The following is a 19,497-nucleotide window of genomic DNA, read 5'->3' on the forward strand; positions in this document are numbered from 1 at the left end:
GGGAAGCTGGTCACTAACCAGCTCCTCGGGATGGAAGAGACATAAATGTGGGAAAGAAATGACCCCAGTCTCTTTCTCTGAACACACTGACACCTCTGGCAGACCTCCAAAGTGTCCCCTTAATTAAATATTTCAATTTATACCCAGACTTTCTAAATTGTGTGCAGTCTAACTCAACGGGTCAAACACAGACACTAATAATCATGCATTTTCCTTTTGAATATGGGAAATCAAAGTTCATGTTTTTATTTAAGTTCTTTTCTCTGCACACAGATTTATCTTCCTTTCTTCTAAAAGGCTGAACTGTCCTTCCCTTCCTCTCCTTTAAAGTTACAACGTTTGAGCCTCTCCCTCAGGGACCTTGTCTTATTAAACCCTAGAACCCACATGCGCTGCTTTCAGTCCCCGTCACTAGTTCTTCAGCACTCTTCCTCCTTAGGAACCTTCTCTGCCCTCCCTCCGATTTATATTTATTTGTGTGCTTGTTCTGAAACTTAAATGAAAATGGAATCATTGCTTTAAACCTACACACAAACTTAATTCTATCAATTTTTCCTTTCAGGTTTTTCTTTTATGTCTAAAACTTACCAGGAGGAAGACTCTGCAAAGACCGAACGACCACTCTGTTACTGGCTGTGAGGTCAGCCACCTGTGAGTTTGGGGAGAGGGTCCCCCAGGTCACCCCCTCCCCGACCCCAGTGAGAAGTCTGAGGGTCCTAGAGGGACTCACGGAGCTCACGGGACGTACCCCTGTCCTGAGCCGAGTTTTATTACAGAGAAATGAGACAGATGAGGATCGGCCGGGGGAGGCGGCAGGGGACAGCGTGCGGGAGGGTGATCAGTGTGCGGCCTCCGTGTCCTCTCCCGGGGGGTCAGGACAGTGCTGCCTTCTCTGTACAGGTGACACACGCAGCTCACTGCCCCTCAGCAGGGACCCCCGAACCTCCATGTCCCGAGACCCCATTGGGGTTCACTGTGTAGGTGTGGTGTGGCCTCAGCCTCCAGCCCCTGGGGAGGTTGAGTGGATCCTCTTGTGACCCAGCGTCGCTGCTGCCTCTCGTGACTGCTGAGCGGCCCAAGTCCCCGGCCAGCAGGTGCCCTGAGCAGGCTTGACATTCCGAGGTCCTGGAGACAGTGACCTCCCAGCAGCTGAACACAGAGCTCAGACGTCTTTTGGGCAATTACGTTATTTACTGCGCACGTGTTTATGCAAAGAAATTTAGAACATAGTGTTACCTGTTTTGTGCCGAGAACACAAATAATGGCGATGCTTATAATATTTCCTCATTTTAAAAGGCACATTCCAGCGTGGGGAGGTCAATGAGTTAGCAGATTAGTCAAAAGCAGCGGGACAGAATAAAAGGTGCAGCAGAAGCGGGAGGGAGGGGAAATGACAGGTCAGTGTGCCCGGAGGGTGGGCCTGGCAGGGCAAGCGCACGGGCAGACCGACCCGGAGCTGGGGGTGCGCCCTGTGAGCCGCCGCGGCCCGCGGGGACGCCCGCTGGTTTTTCTCAGGCGTAGTGATTTCTTGTAAACTCTTGGGAGTTCCCTACATTTCACTTTTTTTTTCTTGGTCCCATTTCCAAGGGACGGCTGATCCCTGGGACCCTGCTGCCCTCCCAGTCAGGAGCACCCACATCCCATCACCTGTGGCCCCCAGGGGCTCAGCCTTAGGAGAAAGGAGCTGTGGTCACTTACGGAAAATGAACTCGTTTCAGTGAGAGAGCGAGGAAGCTCCGGCGCAGGGCCGGGAGGACACAGGACGTGGCGGAGCCCTGCGGGGTCCCGAGCGTGTGTTGGAGCCTCCGCTGGAGCCGCAGAGTTTCAGCAACCTCAGGGCATCCCTGCGCGTGCGCGTCACCGAGGGACCCGGTTACCAGTGTGCTTGGGTTTCAGGCCTCAGAGGTCACCGAGCGTCACCCGCTGTTACAGGAAAACTGTAACCCTGCGAAAATACAACGCTCCTATAGGACGATGTCCTCCAGCGCCAGCCCGGGGTCAGAACCCTGAAGGGAGCAAACGCGCCCCTCACAGAGAAGCGTTAGTTTCTGCATTATTCTAGTGCAGGTTAAAATTAAACATAGCGTTTCAGACCGAAAGTGATGGGAAACCCCCGGCCGATCTTCCACAGCGAACACGCGAGGGAGCTGCGTAGAGGAGTAACGTGACCACGTGTGGCCAGCGACCAGGCCGGACCCAGCCGGTCCTTTTCAGAGTCGTTGCTACTGGAGACACTGAGGGGACATTTCAGTGTGGCCTTCCCGACAGTTTTTGTGTGAAACTGGTCATTTTTTATTCAGCAATATTGCTTTCTTTCAATTGTTTTATTTAACTATTATTTTAAAAAATTAAGTGTATTGGGGCGACATTACTCAACAAGGTCATACAGGGGTCAAGTGCACGGTTCCCTGGCACGTCGTCTGTCTGCTGCGTTGTGTGCCCTCCGCCCTTCGGCCCTTCACCCTTTGCTGCCCCCGCTCCGGTCCCCACCACGCCGCTGTCTGATCTGTGCGGGTTTGCTCGTCTGTCTGTCTTGCTTGTTCATTGGCTGCGTTCAGTTTTACATCCCACGCGGTGACGTTGTGTGGCTCTTGACTTCTTCGTCTGGCTCCTTTGCTTGCCCCGATGTCCTCAGGGTCCGTCCGTGCTGCCGCGCAGGGCAGGGGCGCCCCTTTCCCGTGGCTGGCGGGGCAGCGTCCCGTGGTCATGCGGACCGCATCTTCTTTATCCAGCCTCCGTTGGAGGACACTGCTCATCTTGGCCGCCGTGAATAACGCTTCTATGAACACGTGTGCCAAAGTGATCGGGTGGAAACCCAGGAGAGGGGCTGCTGGGTCATATGATGACTCTCTCCTTAACGTTTTGAGGAACCTCATGCTTGTTCCATAGAAGCTGGTAATTTGTAAACGTGTCACCCCACACCCCACAGGGGACAGTTCCCAGGGCAGGGAAGTTAAAAACCAAGTCGTGAGAACTGCCTTTGGTCTGGCCCAGATGGGGATGCTGAGAGAGGACGGGGTTTCTCGGCTGCAAAAAGAGCCACAGGAGAGAAGCAAGGAGAGCCCCGAGGTGGGCCGGCCAGCGGGCAGGGTGGGTCACGTGGCCTCCTGGCCCAGGGCTTGGGGCGTCCTGGCCAGAAGGCCGGCGTCTCCGGAACGGCTGGGCTGACCTCCATGCCAGGGCCCAGGAGTGGCCGTGAGGTGCCGCATGGCAGTGTGGCTGTGGCCGGGGCTCCAGGGTCAGTACTTGCACTGCAGACGCCACACGTGCTCACCCCTCCGCCTCTGACACGCGTGTGTTCACCTCCTCAGCCCGACACATGTGTGCTCACCCCTCAGCCTCTGACATGTGTGCTCACCTCCTCAGCCCCTGACACGTGTGTGCTCACCCCTCAGCCTCTGACATGTGTGCTCACCTCCTCGATCTCTGACACACATGTTCACCTCCTCAGCCCCTGACACATGTGTGCTCACCTTCTTGGCCTCCGACACAGGTGTGCTCACTTCCTTGCCCTCTGACTCATGTGTGCTCACTCCCTCAGCCTCTGACACACGTGTGCTGACCTCCTCAGCTTCTGACACATGTGTGCTGACCTCCTCAGCCTCTGATGCACGTGTGCTAACCTCCTCAGCCTCTGACACACGTCCTCACCTCTGCCTCTGACACACGTGTTCTCACCCCTCGGCCTCTGATGGTGACACGCACAGGGCTCTGGATGAGAGACCACAGTGAGCAGCGCCTCTCCCCCTCACCTGCCGTCTCCTCCAGCATCACAGAGGTCACGTGACGGCCCCCACGGACAGGCGCCGTGCAAAACGATGAGACTCTAAATCATTCCTCCTGTTCAAACCTGCACATCTTATTTTCTCCTCGTGAAATCGCTTCTAGCACACGACTTGTTCTGACATCAGAAAGAGCATGTATCTTTCTTCCGGAGTAACTGTGGTGCGTCTGCACAGTGGAGTACTAGACGGCCTTTTGCTGCAACATGGACGGACCTGGAGGGCGTTACGATGAGGGAAAAAAGCCAGGCAGCGAAAGGCAAGGACCCTGTGATCTCACTCATGTGGCCCCTAATGAACACAATCGTCGTCGTCGGCAGCCGTCCGTCTCGAGAGACGATGGTGTAGCTTCTTAAGAGTCTATCTGCACCGCCGAGAATGGCTGTGCAGTCCGACTCGGAGTGACACGGTATCTGTCTCCTCCCGTGTTGAATCGACATCTTGCGATGACGCTGAAGCTACAAAGCCTGGGCAGGGTAATATGGAGGGTCTGCTGTTGCCCATGCAGCAGACCCCCTCTCTCTTCGCAGCTGAAGGGTCCAAGGGAAAGACGGAGTCGATACAGCTTGGCTTCAGGTGCGCCGCAGGAGTTGCCGGTGTTGACTACAACGTCAAACCGCCTTAGGGACTCCGGCTCCGGATTTTCTGTCGGGGTTTACTCCCTTAGCCTTTCCCCTGAAGAGGTATGCCGCAAGGCAGCGGAGGTTTTTTGGAGTCAGAGTTTTCCTTCTCTGATGTACCCTGACTGGAAGATCGAACCAGCGACACTTAGCTCGCAGGCCGACGCTCAATCCACTGAGCTAAACCAGCCAGGGCAATGAACACAATAAACAAACAGAATCGGAGCAGCCTCGTGGACACAGAGCACAGGCCGTCAGCTGTCGGCGGGAGGGGGTGGGGGCGGGGGCGGGGTGAGCAGGGCAAAGGGACTGAGCAGAGAAAACAGCCTCACGGACGCAAGGGCAGCGTGGGGATGCGCAGGAACGGGGAGGGGAGGTGGGAGGGGGGAAGGGGTGAGTGGGGAGAGGGGAGACCTGACGCGGGGCAGGGAGCCCACAACACAACATGCAGGTTGTGTGTGATAGAATCGCACCCCTGAAACCTGTGTGACTTTGTTAACCATGTCACCCTAATAAGTTCAGCTAAAACTTAATTAAATTAAATTAAATTAAAAGACTCCGTGCTCAGAGGACGGGTTCTACTGCCTGCTGTGTACCGAAGACTGACCCCGAGCACCTCGTGGGGCCCGCTGGGGGCGTGGGTGCTGTGCTGGGCCCGGTGCCCTGGGCTCGCCCCGCGTCAGTCAGCCTGGCATGTTACTGACGCTCACGCGCACGCGGGGCCAGGTGGTGCCCAGGTGTGTGTGTGTGTGTGTCCCTTTAAGACAGGGCGTCGGTTTAGAAGGAAGCCACCGTGTCCGGCTCGGGTGGGGACAGGAGCCTGGCCCACGTGACCCCCGCGGACGAGTGAGGTGACAAGGTCTGGGGGGCAGCTGATGAGAGAGGTCTCCCTAGACCGAGGGGCTTGAGAATCTGGGGCCGAGAACACACACACGAACTGTTTCAGAGAAATGAGAAAACGCGCCCCTCGCAGGTGACAGAAGGACCGGCCCGGGGGGCGTCCGAGCGAGGCTTTGGGGGGACCGCCGAGGAGGGCGCGGGCGCTCGGTTAGGTGCTCAGGCTTTGCTGCCAGGAGGCGCACCTCCCCCGAGGGGACAGCCACCCCCAGCTTGTTTCCCAGCGTCCAGGGTGAAGGCCCGTCCGCGTGCCCACGTACGGTTTGAAGTTGACGCGTTTCCGGTGGAGCTTCTCTGACAAACCGCCCCTCCGCCAGCTCCTTGTGAGTGACAGTCCCCGACCCCGTCCTGAGCCGGCCCCAGGATGCCTCGGCCAGAGCCTGGTTCACGGGAAGTGGCCCCGGGGGTCCGGCGCGCACAGCGCCGCCCACTCTCAGTTTCCCTGTTTTGCACTTCTTTTTGGTGGCCACGTGCTTCCCGGGACGCGCAGGGCTGATCCCGCGGCTGCCCGCAGCCCACACGGACCCTGTGTCCTGAGGCCGTACCCACGCAGGAGTGCTGTCTCTCAGCGAGTCTGGGGACGGGGCGTGACCCTGGGGTGGCCTCTCCCTGCCCCTCTAGGGGCGGGCCCTGCAGGTGGCTTCCCAGTTGTCCCAACATCTCCTACAGGAGGCACTAGACGGCCCATCCATCAACCCGGCGGCGGGCTCTGGGCCGGCGTTTCCAGGTGCGTCCTGCTCACCTTGTGCCGGCCGGGAGCTTAGAGGCCCCCGGGTCCCCATGGGGACAGTCCCGACCCCATGGGAGAGGCCACAGGTGGCCTGTGCAGGCCCATCTGCTCTGTAGCGTCCACACCTACACGGCCTTTCCCCTGGGTCCGCGTGAGCACTGAGCGGGAGGCATGGGCCGTGACGGCGAGGTGTCCCTCGCATTCATTCCGAGGGGCGTGGGAGGCTGGCTCCCCGCCTCCCGCCTCCTGATGGGTCCCCCTCCCGCCAGAATGGAGGCTGGGCTGCCAGCGGACACCCGCCGCCCAGGGGACCGACGGGCCGGGACCTGCCCCGAGGGGACAGCTGAGCCCTCCCAGGAAGATGGCAGGGCCGAGGAGCTACAGGTGAGCCGGGTGACACGGAGCAGGAGGCCAGGGGCCACAGGGCTCCCGCGCGGGGGGACTTCGCTTCACCGGTCGGCACCCTTCCTGCGTCGGGTTCGCCGGCTGCCCCACGCTGCAGGGCCGGGGTGGTGGTGCATCCGCACAGACACTGACCTCTGCCTCCTTCAGGAGGGCGGGCAGGGGCCAGTCTGCCTGGCGGCTCTGGGTCCTGGAAGAGGGGAGGCGGGTGGGGGAGCCCCCCATGGCCGTTGGAGCTCAGCGTCCCTGATCTAAGGGAAGCACAGACCGGGACAACCCGGCTAAAGACAACGGGAACGTTAGCCTGGTTCCAGCTGCCCCACCGACCTCCCCGAACTCAGCCGGCGTCCCGTCCGACGTCGCAGGAGACTGCGTTTCTCTGCCCATGTTCCCAGGGTGTGGACGTCCCCATACGTCCCCCGCCCGTGTGCCATCTGTCCAGTGGCCGTGGCCACACAGCACAACGCTCTTTACCCTCGAAATGCGGGGTCAACGAAAGGATCTCGTGGGAGAGCGAGTGTGCGGGTGCCAAGGCCGTGGCTTCTAACTTCTCAACGGCCGATGAGAGACCCATCTCAGCACGCTCTGGTCTTCCGCGCGAGTATTAGCCACAGAGCACCGCTCATACCTGCACACGTGGTCCCCCTCCGTGCCCCGGTGTGTTCTTCAGCCTTAAGCGGAACGCCATGTAAGGAAGCCACCCTCGCTGCAGGCCGGCCGTCTGCAGGTGGCTGTATTGCGTGGAATAACATGTAATGACTTCAATAACAAACGTGGACGAAGGCGTCCCAGTCCTCCTTAGCTCCTCGGGCGCCAGTGTCACCAGCCAGGGCTGTGACCTCTGGGGGCCGGGTGCTTTCTCTTCCCGGGGACAGCGGTTACAGCAGCAGGTCGCCGGGCTTCGCCGGCAGCTCCAGAGACAGGAGGCCCGCTGGTCTGCCGCCCTCCGCCACCTGCAGGCGCAGATCGACGCTCTGAAGAGGCAGGAACGGTGGCCGCCGGGCGGGCAGGGAGCCGCAGAGCCGTGGGGACCGGACGCCAGGAGGGGACCCGCGGCCCCCCTTCAGCTGAGGACCAGATCAGACACTCTGGTACCGAAGGCTCTTCTGTTTGGCTTAAGAGTAGCGTCATTAACAGGGTGTGTGCTTCCCTGCCGGGGCACTGTGGTGTCTGCCACCTGTGGGTGTGGCGGGGCCACAGCCTCCGAGTCCCCTCCGTCCCCCATAAACGATCAACAACAAACAGCCGCCTGACTGCGGCTCTCCCGGAGCGCTGGCACCTCTGGGCGCCAAAGGCACCGAAGGGCACCCCAGCAGCAGCCGGCGCCTGGGCCCTCCTGCCTACTCACGGCGGCCACCCCAGGAGACAGGGCCTGTGACCGAGGCCACGCGTGGTCACGTGGCCGGTGAACCGCAGCCTGGGTGGGCCTAACACACGCCCAGCCCGCCTGGAGGTCCTCGCTGTGCGCAGAGCCTGCCCGGGGGCGGGAAGCGTGAGGCTTGGCATGTCCCACTTCTGCTGAGTCGTGAGGGGCGCGCTGGACAGAGGTCGCGTTTTCCTCCTTCTGTAATAATCCCAGTGAAGGACGCGGTCACAGGGTGTAGATCCTGTTGCCCCTGGGTGCCTGGGAGATTCTGGAACAATAAGCAGCAGTGGGAAACACAAAGGCCCCGCGGCCCGTGCTCGTGGCGGCCGTTGCGGCTGCCGGGAGACCGCCCCGCGTGCAGGGGCCCGGGCCGAGCGCCCCCGCCTGGCCTCCGGGTCTGTATGTGGGACGAGGCAGTTGTTGCTGAGTGGGTGAAAACCTGAGCTTATCTTCCAGCCACTACCCCTGGAGATGTGAACAGCACCCCCTGAATTTTGTGTGTGATAAATTGCCTTTTAGGTGTCGAAACCTACTTTTGGAAAAATTTCGCCTCTGTCGGCTGAGGAAGGCACAGTGCCAAAACATGCCGGCCAGAAAAGTCCCAGCGCTGCTCTGACAGGACGAGGACCGCCACCTGCAAGTGTGCCTTCTTCCCAGGTGACCCTCGTGTTGGTAATTTGTGAGTGGGAGCAGAGGCCCAAACTCACACCTCCCGCCCGCCTCTTGGCTCCTGCTCCTGCCTCCGGGGGCCTGCAGCCGCCCTGCGGCCTCCCCTGGGGGTGCCACCCAGGGTCACAGGCTTTTAAAGTAGCCCTGTCTGTTAACGTCACTGGGGGCCCCGGCCCTACGACTCAGAGCCGACAGTCTCCTGGGGCCACGGGGGCGCCCGCTGCGTTCGGCACAGGTGCTCTGGGCCGGGTTTCGCTGCCTGGTTGGACGTGGCCTTTCCCTCTCCAGCACGTCCCCCCCTGCTTGCGTCAGCTGCTCTTCAGTGAGCCTGGCCAGCCCACACACCTGCTGTCCCCAGCCCTCTGTCACCCTCAGGCCCGGGAGCTGTCTGTGTCCCCATCAGCACTGGGTGAAGGGTCACTGGTCTGAGAGGACCCCGTGCCCCGACATTCGCTCCCAGCGCCACGGCTGAGCGGAAAGAATTTCACGCCCAGAAAGAGGGGCTGTGGTCTCGTAACTTGAGCACTTACTCAGCGCAGGGAGGGCTTCCTCTTGGACCGTGAGCAGCTCACGTCTGGGGTGGGGGTGGGGGGCCCGCCTGCGCCCCTGCTTCCTCCGAAGCAGGAGCTCCTCCCTCCCCACCTCAGACCAAGGCAGTTGCTCAGTAAATGTGCGTCTGAGCGAACAAGTAGCTGGCTCTTCCTTTCCTCAAAACAGTATTTGAAGAAAAACAAGTCTATCACACATCTTTGAATTCAGTTTTAATGCTACGAGGGCAAACCTCTTTCCTATGTTCCCTCACGACTTCCCGAGTTCCCCCGGAACTGTGCTGTGCCGGGAGGGGGGAGGCCCCGACGTCCCGTGTGTTCGGGCCTAAGACCAGCGTGATGCTAGCCTGGCTCCTGCGAGAGCCAGCACCACGTGCCGGTTGACAGTTTTGGATGATGCGATTGTCACTGACACGGGCCCACATTTGCTTTCAGCCCCTGGGCACGAGGACAGGGAGAATCGACTCAGGGGAAGTAGCCACATGGGACCACGGAGACAAAATGGGGTGATAGCGCCCGGTTTTGTGACTGTCCTTGCTCCTAGGCTGCTGCCTCGCCAGGCCAGCGTCTGCCAAACTCGGGCGGCAGGAAGTCCGCAGGGCCAGCCACCTGCGGTGTCGTGCTGACTGAGGACAGCCCCGCGGCCCAGGACAGCGGTGAGGTCGCCCAGGCCTGTCCCTTCCCATCACTGCTGTGCCCAGTCACCTGTCGGCCTTCACCCCAAACCCACTGTGGCCAGTGTGTGTGGTGCACGGAATGCCCTCATTGCTGACCGTCTCTTCTGACCCCTCGTTGGGTCCTCTTCTGTCTGTCCTGCCTCTGCCCCCAACCCCACCCAAGACGCACCCAAAGCACAGGCACTACCACGGGCCAGCTATCCCTGGGGCCCCACCAGCACCTGGGTCCCACCAGCACCTGGGCCCCACCAGCACCTGGGTCCCACCAGCACCTGGGGTCCCACCAGCACCTGGGGCCCCACCAGCACCTGGGGTCCCACCAGCACCTGGGTCCCACCAGCACCTGGGCCCCACCAGCACCTGGGTCCCACCAGCACCTGGGGCCCACCAGCACCTGGGGCCCCACCAGCACCTGGGGTCCCACCAGCACCTGGGCCCCACCAGCACCTGAGGTCCCACCGGCACCTGGGTCCCACCAGCACCTGGGTCCCACCAGCACCTGAGGTCCCACCGGCACCTGGGTCCCACCGGCACCTGGGCCCCACCGGCACCTGGGCCCCACCGGCAGGACCACAGGGCACTGCTGGACGAGTCTGGGAAGCCGTGCCCTCAAGTCCCCGTCAGGAAGTGTGCACAGGTCCCTCCTGGCACTTGCCGGAGCCTGTCCTCGCACACACTGGTGCCCAGGGTGCGGGTTGCCTCCCTTAGGCCCTGCCGGGCCCGTGGGCACTGCAAACCCAACGGCCCAAACACGAACCATTGTCTTCCTCACCCCGGACTGCCCCCCGACCTCCATCCCCAAATCCCAGTCCCCGTGGCAGCGGCCATACTGCGTCATGAGCCATCTCCCGGACTGTCTTAGTGAGAGGGATGTCCAGGAGACGCTTACTGAACATATTCATTTAATAGCCCGTGCACCGCGCAGAAAAGAGAACATGGCCCGGTCGGTTTAATGGCGTTTACAGGGGCGAGGGGCCTGTCCTCACGCCGCACCGCTTTGCTTCACAGACACCCGCTCATCGCCCCCCGGGGGCCCCGAGGACAAGCTTCTCGCCCAGGCTCAGACGGAGGAGCCCGCCTGCCCCGCCGCGGACGCCGAGCCGCAGGTGCATGGGGGACAGAACACCGGCACGATCCCCAACGACTTCCCAAGGCTGCGCCGCCCTTCCAATCACGGAAACACTTCTTTTCTAGTTTTAAGTTGGTGGCATCTAGCACTCAGACAAAAACAAGACTTATTTTCCCCAGTATTACTTTTACTCATAATTTTAAATCAGGGTTAATAGAAGTTTAGTAAATGACACTCCTAAGCCCTAGCTAGCCACCCATTTGTTACATGCTATTTTTAATAACAAAAGTCAGTGAAATGAAATGGTTTCCTCTGATGGAGGAAATGTGGGCTGTAAACTTACTTACGACGTAAAGCAGGCCACCAGGGAGGAACTATAAAGACACGGGTCCCACGTGTCCTCTGTGCTCCCAGGAAAAGCCCACAGTCTCTGCTGCCCTTTCTGCCGTCACAAACGCGGTGATCATGGCGCCGTTTTTCTCTGGGTTCGGTTTGGTGTTGGGCTGGAGCCTGTGGGTCGCTCGGAGCCTCCGAAAGCAGCGCCACAGCCGCCGGGCTGGCTTCTCCGTCGGTGCCAGGTTTCATCCCACTCATTGTGGAAATCCTGGTGGTCCCCGTGGCGGTCCCCATGGCCGTCCCGGCCCAGGCCCGACAAACGGGGAGCTGGGAATGCACGCCTTTGTAAAATCACCCAATGCGGTCCACGGTCCTGGCGCCCCGCGCCCAGCCTAGCTGCTCACTGGCCCATTGAGATGCTGCAGGCTCTTGGGTGACTGTTCCCTCCAACCCCCATCCCCCGTGACCCGGGGGTTCATCGCAACCTCCTGAGGCTGTGGCTGTACTGTCTCTGCAGAACCTTCTTGTAGAATCAGGAGCTTCTCAGCCCACGGACACTGAGGCAGGAAAGGAGGGAAAAGGAGGAGACACACGGCCCCCTGACCGCCAGGTAGGCTGCTCAGACGCTCCTCTGCGAGCAGAGTCCCGTGTGCTTCTCCGCCGCCGCTGTGGTCTGGGCCGGAGGTCCCAGCGTCTGTGCAAGGGGCTGGCACGCTGGCCAACGCTGGGTGGCTCGCCTGCTCCCCGCCTCACTCAGCCTCCGAGCTCGGCTCCTGGGGAGGGCTTCGCTCCAACAAGGACGCGTCGTCGGTGGCGGTGGCCCCAGGACGGGAGCGGAGGAGGGACCTGCTGCAGCTGGCAGTGTTTTGTGAGCTCTGGGAGAATCCACCAGCCCTCGGAACCGGGACCCGGTCAACCAAACAGCCTCTCCCTCTGGAGGCTGCTTGGTGGGCGGGTGGGACGCGCTTCCTGGTCGCGGCTTTCCTGCGCTGACCGTGGCCGGAGAAAGGCGGAGCTGTGCTCTCGACGAGCCACAGGAACGCCGCTCACAGCGATGGCGTGAATTAGTTAAATGTGTTCTGTTTTTCTTTGTGGAGTCATGACACAGGCTTTTCAGGGGGGAAAGCCCACGTAACTTAGATACCTTCTCTGGCCATCTCAACAGGAGGGACATGAGAAGTAAGTGATATTCCTTAAGTACTTGTTACGTGAATGGATGAATCTATCCCTCAACTTAAGACCCTTCCAAGGCTGTGGTTACAAGACGTAGCAACTCACTCCTTGATTTCCTGCCTCGTCCCTGCCCCGCCCTCCTCGGTACCCCCTGTCCCCCCAGCCCCCCAACCCCTCTCGCTGCTCAGCCTCACTGGGTGGGCTGAAATTCTCTGTCTGCGTATCTGATTGTTTTCTCTTCTTATAAGGTAAGCCACCGAAATCACATTGTCTAATTTTCATATATGGAACCTTTAAAACATTATATCTGTGCTTTTTCATTCCTGAGAAGTAACTGGTTCTTCAAGCTTCATAGGGATTTTTTTTTATAGGTTAAGCAATCAATCTTCTACCGTTGAACTGAACGCACTTGGCTTTGTTTCTCTGTTGGTTTGGGATGAAGGTGGGCTTGTGGTTTTGGTTCAAACCTCAGACCCCTGGTGGCCCAGCGCGGTCCGCCGAAGATGGCCGCAGCTCCACACGCCAGCACCAGCCTAAGCGTTCCCCAGGAGGGGACATGCGTCCGTCACGCGATCAGCACTCCGATCGCAGCAAGGTCGGGCGGAGTCGGGGACCCTCTCAGGTTCGGGCTGGAGGTCAGACCGAAGGAGACCCTGCGTCCCTGCAGCCGCCGCTGGGCGTGACGCGACTGCTGCGGGTGAAGCAGGAAGCGAGGGCCCTGGAGCCCCAGGGGTCTGGGGCTGAGTCACTGTCAGGGGCCCCGTGCCCAGCTGTCAGCTACTCAGTGTCACCAGGCCTCAGCTTCTGTGTCTAAACCATAGCAAACACCTATTTCCCAGGTCAGAGGTTCTTGGCGGAGGCGGGGTGGTTTCACCCCCAGGGTCACCGGCAATGTCTGGAGACATTTTTGGTTGTCACTAGCAGGGGGAATGTGGGTGCTGTTGGCATGTAGTGGGTGGAGGCCAGGGATGCATAGTAGGCCCCCCCATAACGAAGAACTACCTGGCCCAAATTGTCAATAGTGCTGAGGCTGGGAAAACCTGCAGCAGGTTATTCCGGCTGCGTTTGTGCCACCCCAGTATTGCTTGGTACACGTTAAATGCCCAAGAACTGCTCTCCTCTGCTCCTGTGGACAGCTGTTAACTCCGTGGTTGTGCTGGTGCAGGCAGGTGCCGCTGCCGTGGAGGTCATCAGCAGGCCACGCCCCACAGCGGCTCTGTCGCTGTTGGGACACGCGGTGGCCCAGGGGGATGCTGGGGGGGTGTGGTGTTGGGGTGTCGTTCATATACATATACGGGAAAAGCAGAGTCAGCAGAATTTGGGGGTTTGCGGGAAGGTCTGCAGAGAAGCGATTATCCCGATGACTCCGGGTTTAACTTGCCTCTGACTTAACACTTGGGTAACTTCAAATAATCGTTGTAAGTAGGGCCTGGCGACACGGGCAGGTCTGCAGTCACCGATGACAGCCTTTCGGTGCTGAGGCATGACCCAGCTGTGTGCTGTACGTGTCTTTTAAAGTCTTCATTGGAACAATCAGCTTTATCGTCCTTTTTACTAAGCTTTGAGGGAAAAGCGCAGCAGAGGCCCGGCCGTCAGGGCGCCGGCAGGGCACGCCTCCGTGTCTGGCTTGGGTTCGGTGGCCTTCGGTGGCAGCCCTGCCGTGGCTCTGGGCCTCCCCTGATCCCTGCCTCTGGTCCTTCCTGAGGGGACGTGAGAGTCCTCGCTGATGGGTGGATTTGATGCACCACGACCCAGCTGAGTGACCTGAGTCACTGACCTCAGGACCCACCTCAACCCTTCGAGTGAGAACCCTGGGCCCCGCCGCACCTCGAGTCAGTCCTTTGGTCCCCAGGGGCAGGAGGGCGGGGATGTGCAGAGGCTAGGACAAGCCTGAGGGCGGATGCGGGTGACAAGGAGGGCGAGGTCAACGCAGGCCTCATGGCCTCGGTGAACCCGCTTGGCCGGGGCACCTCCCGAGTGGCTCCCGGCCTTCCCCACCGCCGTCTCGGTCTCCAGGGAAACGGCCCCAATGGGAGGTCCAACCTGGTGATTCCTGCGGTGATGGAGACGGGCGTCGGCCGCTCCCCTCTTACTCGCCGGCTGTCATCCGCCCCAGATGCCTGGCCCTGCAGCCTGGAGCCTCCACACCCGCCGGAACCTGCCGCTGCGGCGGAGGCTGGGCGGGGCCGCGGGGCTCCGGTCACAGGGCCTGAGGCTCCGCCAGTGGGAAACGGGGTCTGGACCTGCTGCCTGCCACGAGGCGCTGAGCCGGGCGGGGCTGTCCGATGACCTCTCAGACTGTCTTTGTTTCTGTGGCTTTGATGGGGAGCTCCCCCAGAGCCCCGGCTCCCTCCCCGTGGCCAGGTCAGGCCTCTCCCGCTTGCAGGAGGTGCCCCACCAGGTGACAAACAGCAGCCAACTCCGGCCTCCCTGTGCTCACAGGTCCATTACCACGCCCGTGCGCGGACCGCGCGCACCACGCATCCCAGCGGGCGCAAGGTCGTGCAGCTTCCTAACAAGCGGACAGGTCGGTGGCATCGCTGCAAACGCGTGGGTACCAGCGGGCCGTGTGTGTGTGATGTGTCGGACGCTGTCTGTGCCATCGTTAGTTAGACACGTGAGCCTTTGAGGCCAGTTCCCATGACGGCCGTTGTCCAGGTCACTCAGGGCTCACGCTACTTAGGGCCGACCCCAGCATGCATCCCCACCTGCTCGCGTCACGTGACCCTGAGCCCGCTGCTGCTGGGTCCCGAGGCCTAAGCAGCGTTGCCAGGCCTCACCGGCAGGTGTGTCCTTTGGCTTCCAGGCCCCGGCACGCGCACCCTGAGCCCCGCAGCTCACGCCCTGGACGCCACCAAGCTCGCCCCTCGAGCCCGGTGTGCAGCGTCCTGCTCCGAGCCTGATGCCCCGGCTCTGTGAGCCTGCGTCACACGGCGGTGACTGAGGGCCGTCTCCTGTCACGCTGCGTCCTCGCGTTGTTCACGCCCGTGGCCCGAAGGCCCTCTGAGGGCCCAGCTCTCCCAGAGGCGCAGACGCCCCCTCCCCCTTAGGGGACGCTCCGTGTTAGCATCGTCTTTTTTTTAATCCTCACCAGAAGATATGCTTTTATTGATCTGAGAGAGGAAGGGTGGGAAAGAGAGGGGGGAGAGAAACGTGGATTTGAGCGAGAAACATCGATCGGTTGCCTCCTATACGCGCCCCAACCGGGGATCGAACCTACAACCTTTTGGTGCACGAGCCAACACTCCAACCAGCTGAGCCCCCCGGCCGGGGCAGCATCGTCCTCGTCATCATCACCGCCGCCCGCTGTCCACCAGGACTTGGAACGTGAACTTGGCCTCTGGAGGGGTGTTGAAGAGCGCATGACCTGGACCAGGGTCTGTCTCCGTGGCTGTCACCGCTGTGTGTGACATGGAGCACTGCCATCTCCCAGGGTTTCTGCCTCCTTTGTTGAATCTAACAAAGCCCTCGTCCTGGGCTGAGCTTTGCAGTTTTCCGAAAGACTGTACTTGGGGGGGCCCAGTAAGCTGCCTCCTGACGATGGGGCCACATCTCTCTCAGGGGTGCCAAAGGCAAGCGATAAAGTGCTTTCTTTAAGTGAAATGGTGTGTGTACCCGGAAAACAGAGCCGCTAGGGCTGCTGCTCCCCGCGGGCTCAGGCGTCCTCCGGGTCTTGGAACGTACCCCCAAGGACAGCGGAGCTGCTGTAACACACAGGTGCTAAAGGTAAAGCGGGCCAAAGGCGGACACTTCCAGTGTTCCAGCCCTGGGGAACGCAATGCGCAGCGTGCGGACCGTAGTTAATAACACTTCCTGCATGTTCGGAAGTGGCTAGGAGAGCAGACCTTAGAAATTCGCGCCACGAGAAAGCAATTCTGTAACCACGTGGGGTGTGGATGTTGACTGGACTTCGACGTTATATGCTAATTGAACAATTAAAAAAATGTATTCTGCAGAAAAGTGTCACCCTGACGGCTCAAAGGAAATCTTGTTTCCGGACGGGACGGTGCAGTGTCTGGCCGACGGGCGTGAAGAGACAGTATTTCCTGACGGGACGTCCGTGAGGGTGGACAGGTCAGTGTCAGGAGACCGTGCCGACCTGAAGTGCCTAAATTTTTTATTTCTGTCATCAAGAATTTCTTTAAATTACTTTAATTTTTATAAAAGCTTAAATCTTTACCTAAAAATAATCAGAGAAAACAATGTCACTGCCCTTGAAATCTTGTGTTATGACCTTATCTGAACTCCTGAGTGGGGAACATGGGTTTGGACCCCGATTTGTAAGAGTTCCCTTCAGCGACGTCGGTCAGGCTTGAGCTGAGGGTACACCCGCCTCAGGGCACGCTGTCCGGAGCCCGAGCCCACGCAGGACTCCCGCACACGCTGCAGATGCTCCGCGAGACGGTGCCGGGGGCTGTTCTCGTCCCAGCGCCAGAATGCGCGGCGTAAAGACCCCGGCTCCCCTGCCCACCCAGACGCTTGTTCCTCCTTTGCCCCCGACAGCCACAGGCCCCTGCGTGTGGGGGGCTGTACCCTGACTCCCCCTCCCCTGGTTCTGCCACCACGAGCCCCATCTCTCTCCTGGGTGACTGCAGAGGACCCCACCACTTCCCTCTCAGCCGTCACATCCGTCTTCACTACCTCTGGGGCCATTTTTCTTGAATGAATATTTGTCACATTCATGTCATGGCCCATGTGAAATTCTGCAACCAACCATCACCTTCAAGATGAACCTTTCGGCACAGGACGTACGACTCGTGTGACGGCCCAGCGGGCCTCCCCGGGCCTTGTCCCCCAGGCCGTCCCGCAGCCCGGCGGAGCCCTGCCATCCCACCCCCTGGGGCCGCTGCGTGCCATCACTGCCCTGGCCTTTGCCCTGCTCCCCCTCGTCCACCAAGGAACCCAGCCCGGAGGCCGTGTCACCCACACCAGCAGCCCTGGCTCCCGTGAGGCGAGCTTACACGGCCTTCTCCTCCCCCAGGAATGGCGACAGAACCATCGTGTTCAGCAACGGGCAGAGGGACATTCACACAACCCAGTTCAAGAGGCGGGAGTACCCCGATGGCACCGTCAGGACAGTGTACTGTGACGGCCGCCAGGAGACCAAGTACGCCTCCGGGCGGGTGACGGTCAGGGACGAGACTGGCAGAGTCATTCTGGACCAGAAGTAGACAATCCGTCACACGCAACAGCACCTGTGACAGTCCTGACCGTTTTGTTACAACAGAACAAAAAACTAGTAATATATTCGCTTCCCCAAATGATGGAGACCCACATACAACTTTTGGACTCCCCAATTTGCCTAGAAATTGTGAAGGGAGAGAGACCTGCTTTGGGGTCTCCTGGGTAGGAAAGTGGTGGGGCCGATGTCAGTCAGGGACAGGTGGCCATGGCAGAACGGCCCCCGGATGCCGGCGAGGGGCAGGCTCAGCTCTGGCGAGTGATGTGGCTCTCTCACATGCGGAGCTCTGTCCCCTCGGTCACCTGGTGGGCCATCTGTCCTCATGGCTGGCCTTACCCTCCCGCCGGGACTCAGCTTTGCCCAGTCCCCTCGGCTTCCTCGCGGTCCCTGGGTCTCTTACCTGCTTCTACAGATGGACACAGATAGGTCTCTACTTTATAAATAGACATCTTATCGATAGGAGGGAAACCACACTTTCTGCTTTTTAAAAGCAATTAAATGAAAGGTGTCCTATCACATTCTTTGGTGTTATAACCATTATATGTATTGTACATGAACTTTTTATTGAATATCATTTTGACTCACACATTGAAGAGCAGGCTCGGGCTTCTTTGGCTTTGTTTCTGGGTCGTCAGTGCCCAGCTTGGGATACATGAGGCGAAACCAGCCAACCAACCAGCCAGCCAAGCAACCGCCAACCCACCAACCAAGCACCAACCAACCACCAATCAACCAACCGGCCGACCACCAACTAATTAACCGCCGCCAACCCACCCCAGGGCACTCACCACCCTCCTCTCTTGGGGTCCCCAGCGGGGCCTCCCGCTCTGCACCGCGCGGGGACTTGTTACGGCGGCTGGTGTGATGTCTGCAGCGGCTCCTTATGGAGGGTGACGTTGAAGGGGAGTGGGTGCTGTCAGCAGGCAGACGAGTGAGAAACGGGACCTGGAGCGTGAGGACGTCACCACCGTTGGGTGGGTGTTGGGACGACAGCATGACCACGTGTCTGAAAGGAGGCGGGCAGCTTCTGGGGGTCCAGGGCATCGGAGGGGGCAGTGAGGTGGCTAGGACGGGGGTCTGGGGGTGTGGAAAGGCTTGCTGTCTGGGTGGCGGGAGCGGGTGAGGCTGGGGCTGGGGTTCATGAGGAGCCACCGCCGAGGTCCTGGCTGTGGCCCAGGAGTCCAGGCGGCAGCTCAGGGGGACTCACCCAGGAAGGGCGTTTTGCTGGGCGGTTTGTCTGAACGCCGGTGGAACTAATGCTACATTCACGTTGTTCCGCGGCGTCTCAGGGGCAAAGAAACCCTGCCGTGCAGTGAGCACAGTAGTGACGAATGATATTTAACCCCAGAAGTCCTTTTAAAATTCCCGCTTTTTGTCTCGTACGTTACATGCCATGAGCCAATCACGTGAGCCTGCAGCAGCGAGCGCGGAGCAACCCCGTAACTTAAAGCGGATGCTGCTGAGTTAAGACACACACTCACACCCGCCGCCCACAGCAAGTCACTGCTGAGTTAGAGACTCACACTCACACCTGCTGGAGCTTTGGGGTGCTGAGGCCGAGGCTGCACCCGGACTGACCTCAGGGGGACCCCCAGGCCAGGCCTGGGGGTCTGCTGGGCTGGGGGGAGTCCTGTCAGAAGTCAGGAAAGACAACCCAGTGCTTCAAAGCCATGAGGAAGAAACGCGGGGACGCACAGGCTGGCAGGTGACAGGCGCGCGGAGCGCTGGGGATGCGACCGGGGAGAGGCCACTGGACCGTGGGTGGGGGGGCCGCCCCACAGTCACTGTGCCTGAGTGCGTGAGCTTACCTGGTGCTCCCCACACTGGGCAGGGGGCCCAGGACACTTAGCAGGTGCCTGGAGGCCAGCAGACGTGACAAAGAACCTAAGTGACCCACAAGAGTGAACACGTCCAGCCTGGTCCACGTGCCGAAGCACGTCCCTCCTGCGCACGTGGACAGGCTCACAGCTCAGCTGAGCGGAAGCGATGGGCGGATGCCTTGTCCTTGGGTCCATGTTTCCTAGGCTTCATACGGAAAGTCGGAAG

The 19,497-nt window shown here is 60.1% G+C and overlaps 1 protein-coding gene and 1 long non-coding RNA gene across 2 annotated transcripts; both read left to right on the forward strand.

The window, feature by feature from the left end:
• Positions 1–8,335: 8,335 nt before the first annotated feature.
• LOC150008061 (uncharacterized) lies at positions 8,336–11,025 on the forward strand. The gene is made up of 3 exons (XR_016511877.1): positions 8,336–8,454; positions 9,559–9,670; positions 10,700–11,025. It is a non-coding gene; the product is annotated as an uncharacterized LOC150008061 (long non-coding RNA).
• Positions 11,026–11,565: 540 nt separating this feature from the next.
• On the forward strand, positions 11,566–17,953 carry LOC150008062 (centrosomal P4.1-associated protein-like; the record flags this gene model as incomplete). Its single annotated transcript, XM_090280717.1, has 4 exons — positions 11,566–11,706; positions 14,712–14,796; positions 16,226–16,343; positions 17,251–17,953. Coding segments are annotated over 4 exons (534 nt in total), but the record flags the coding sequence as incomplete, so codon positions are not given.
• Between the last annotated feature and the right edge of the window lie 1,544 nt (positions 17,954–19,497).

This window comes from Furipterus horrens, unplaced genomic scaffold (genome assembly GCF_987537825.1).
Source record: "Furipterus horrens unplaced genomic scaffold, mFurHor1.1.pri manual_scaffold_6, whole genome shotgun sequence".
NCBI lineage: Eukaryota > Metazoa > Chordata > Mammalia > Chiroptera > Furipteridae > Furipterus > Furipterus horrens.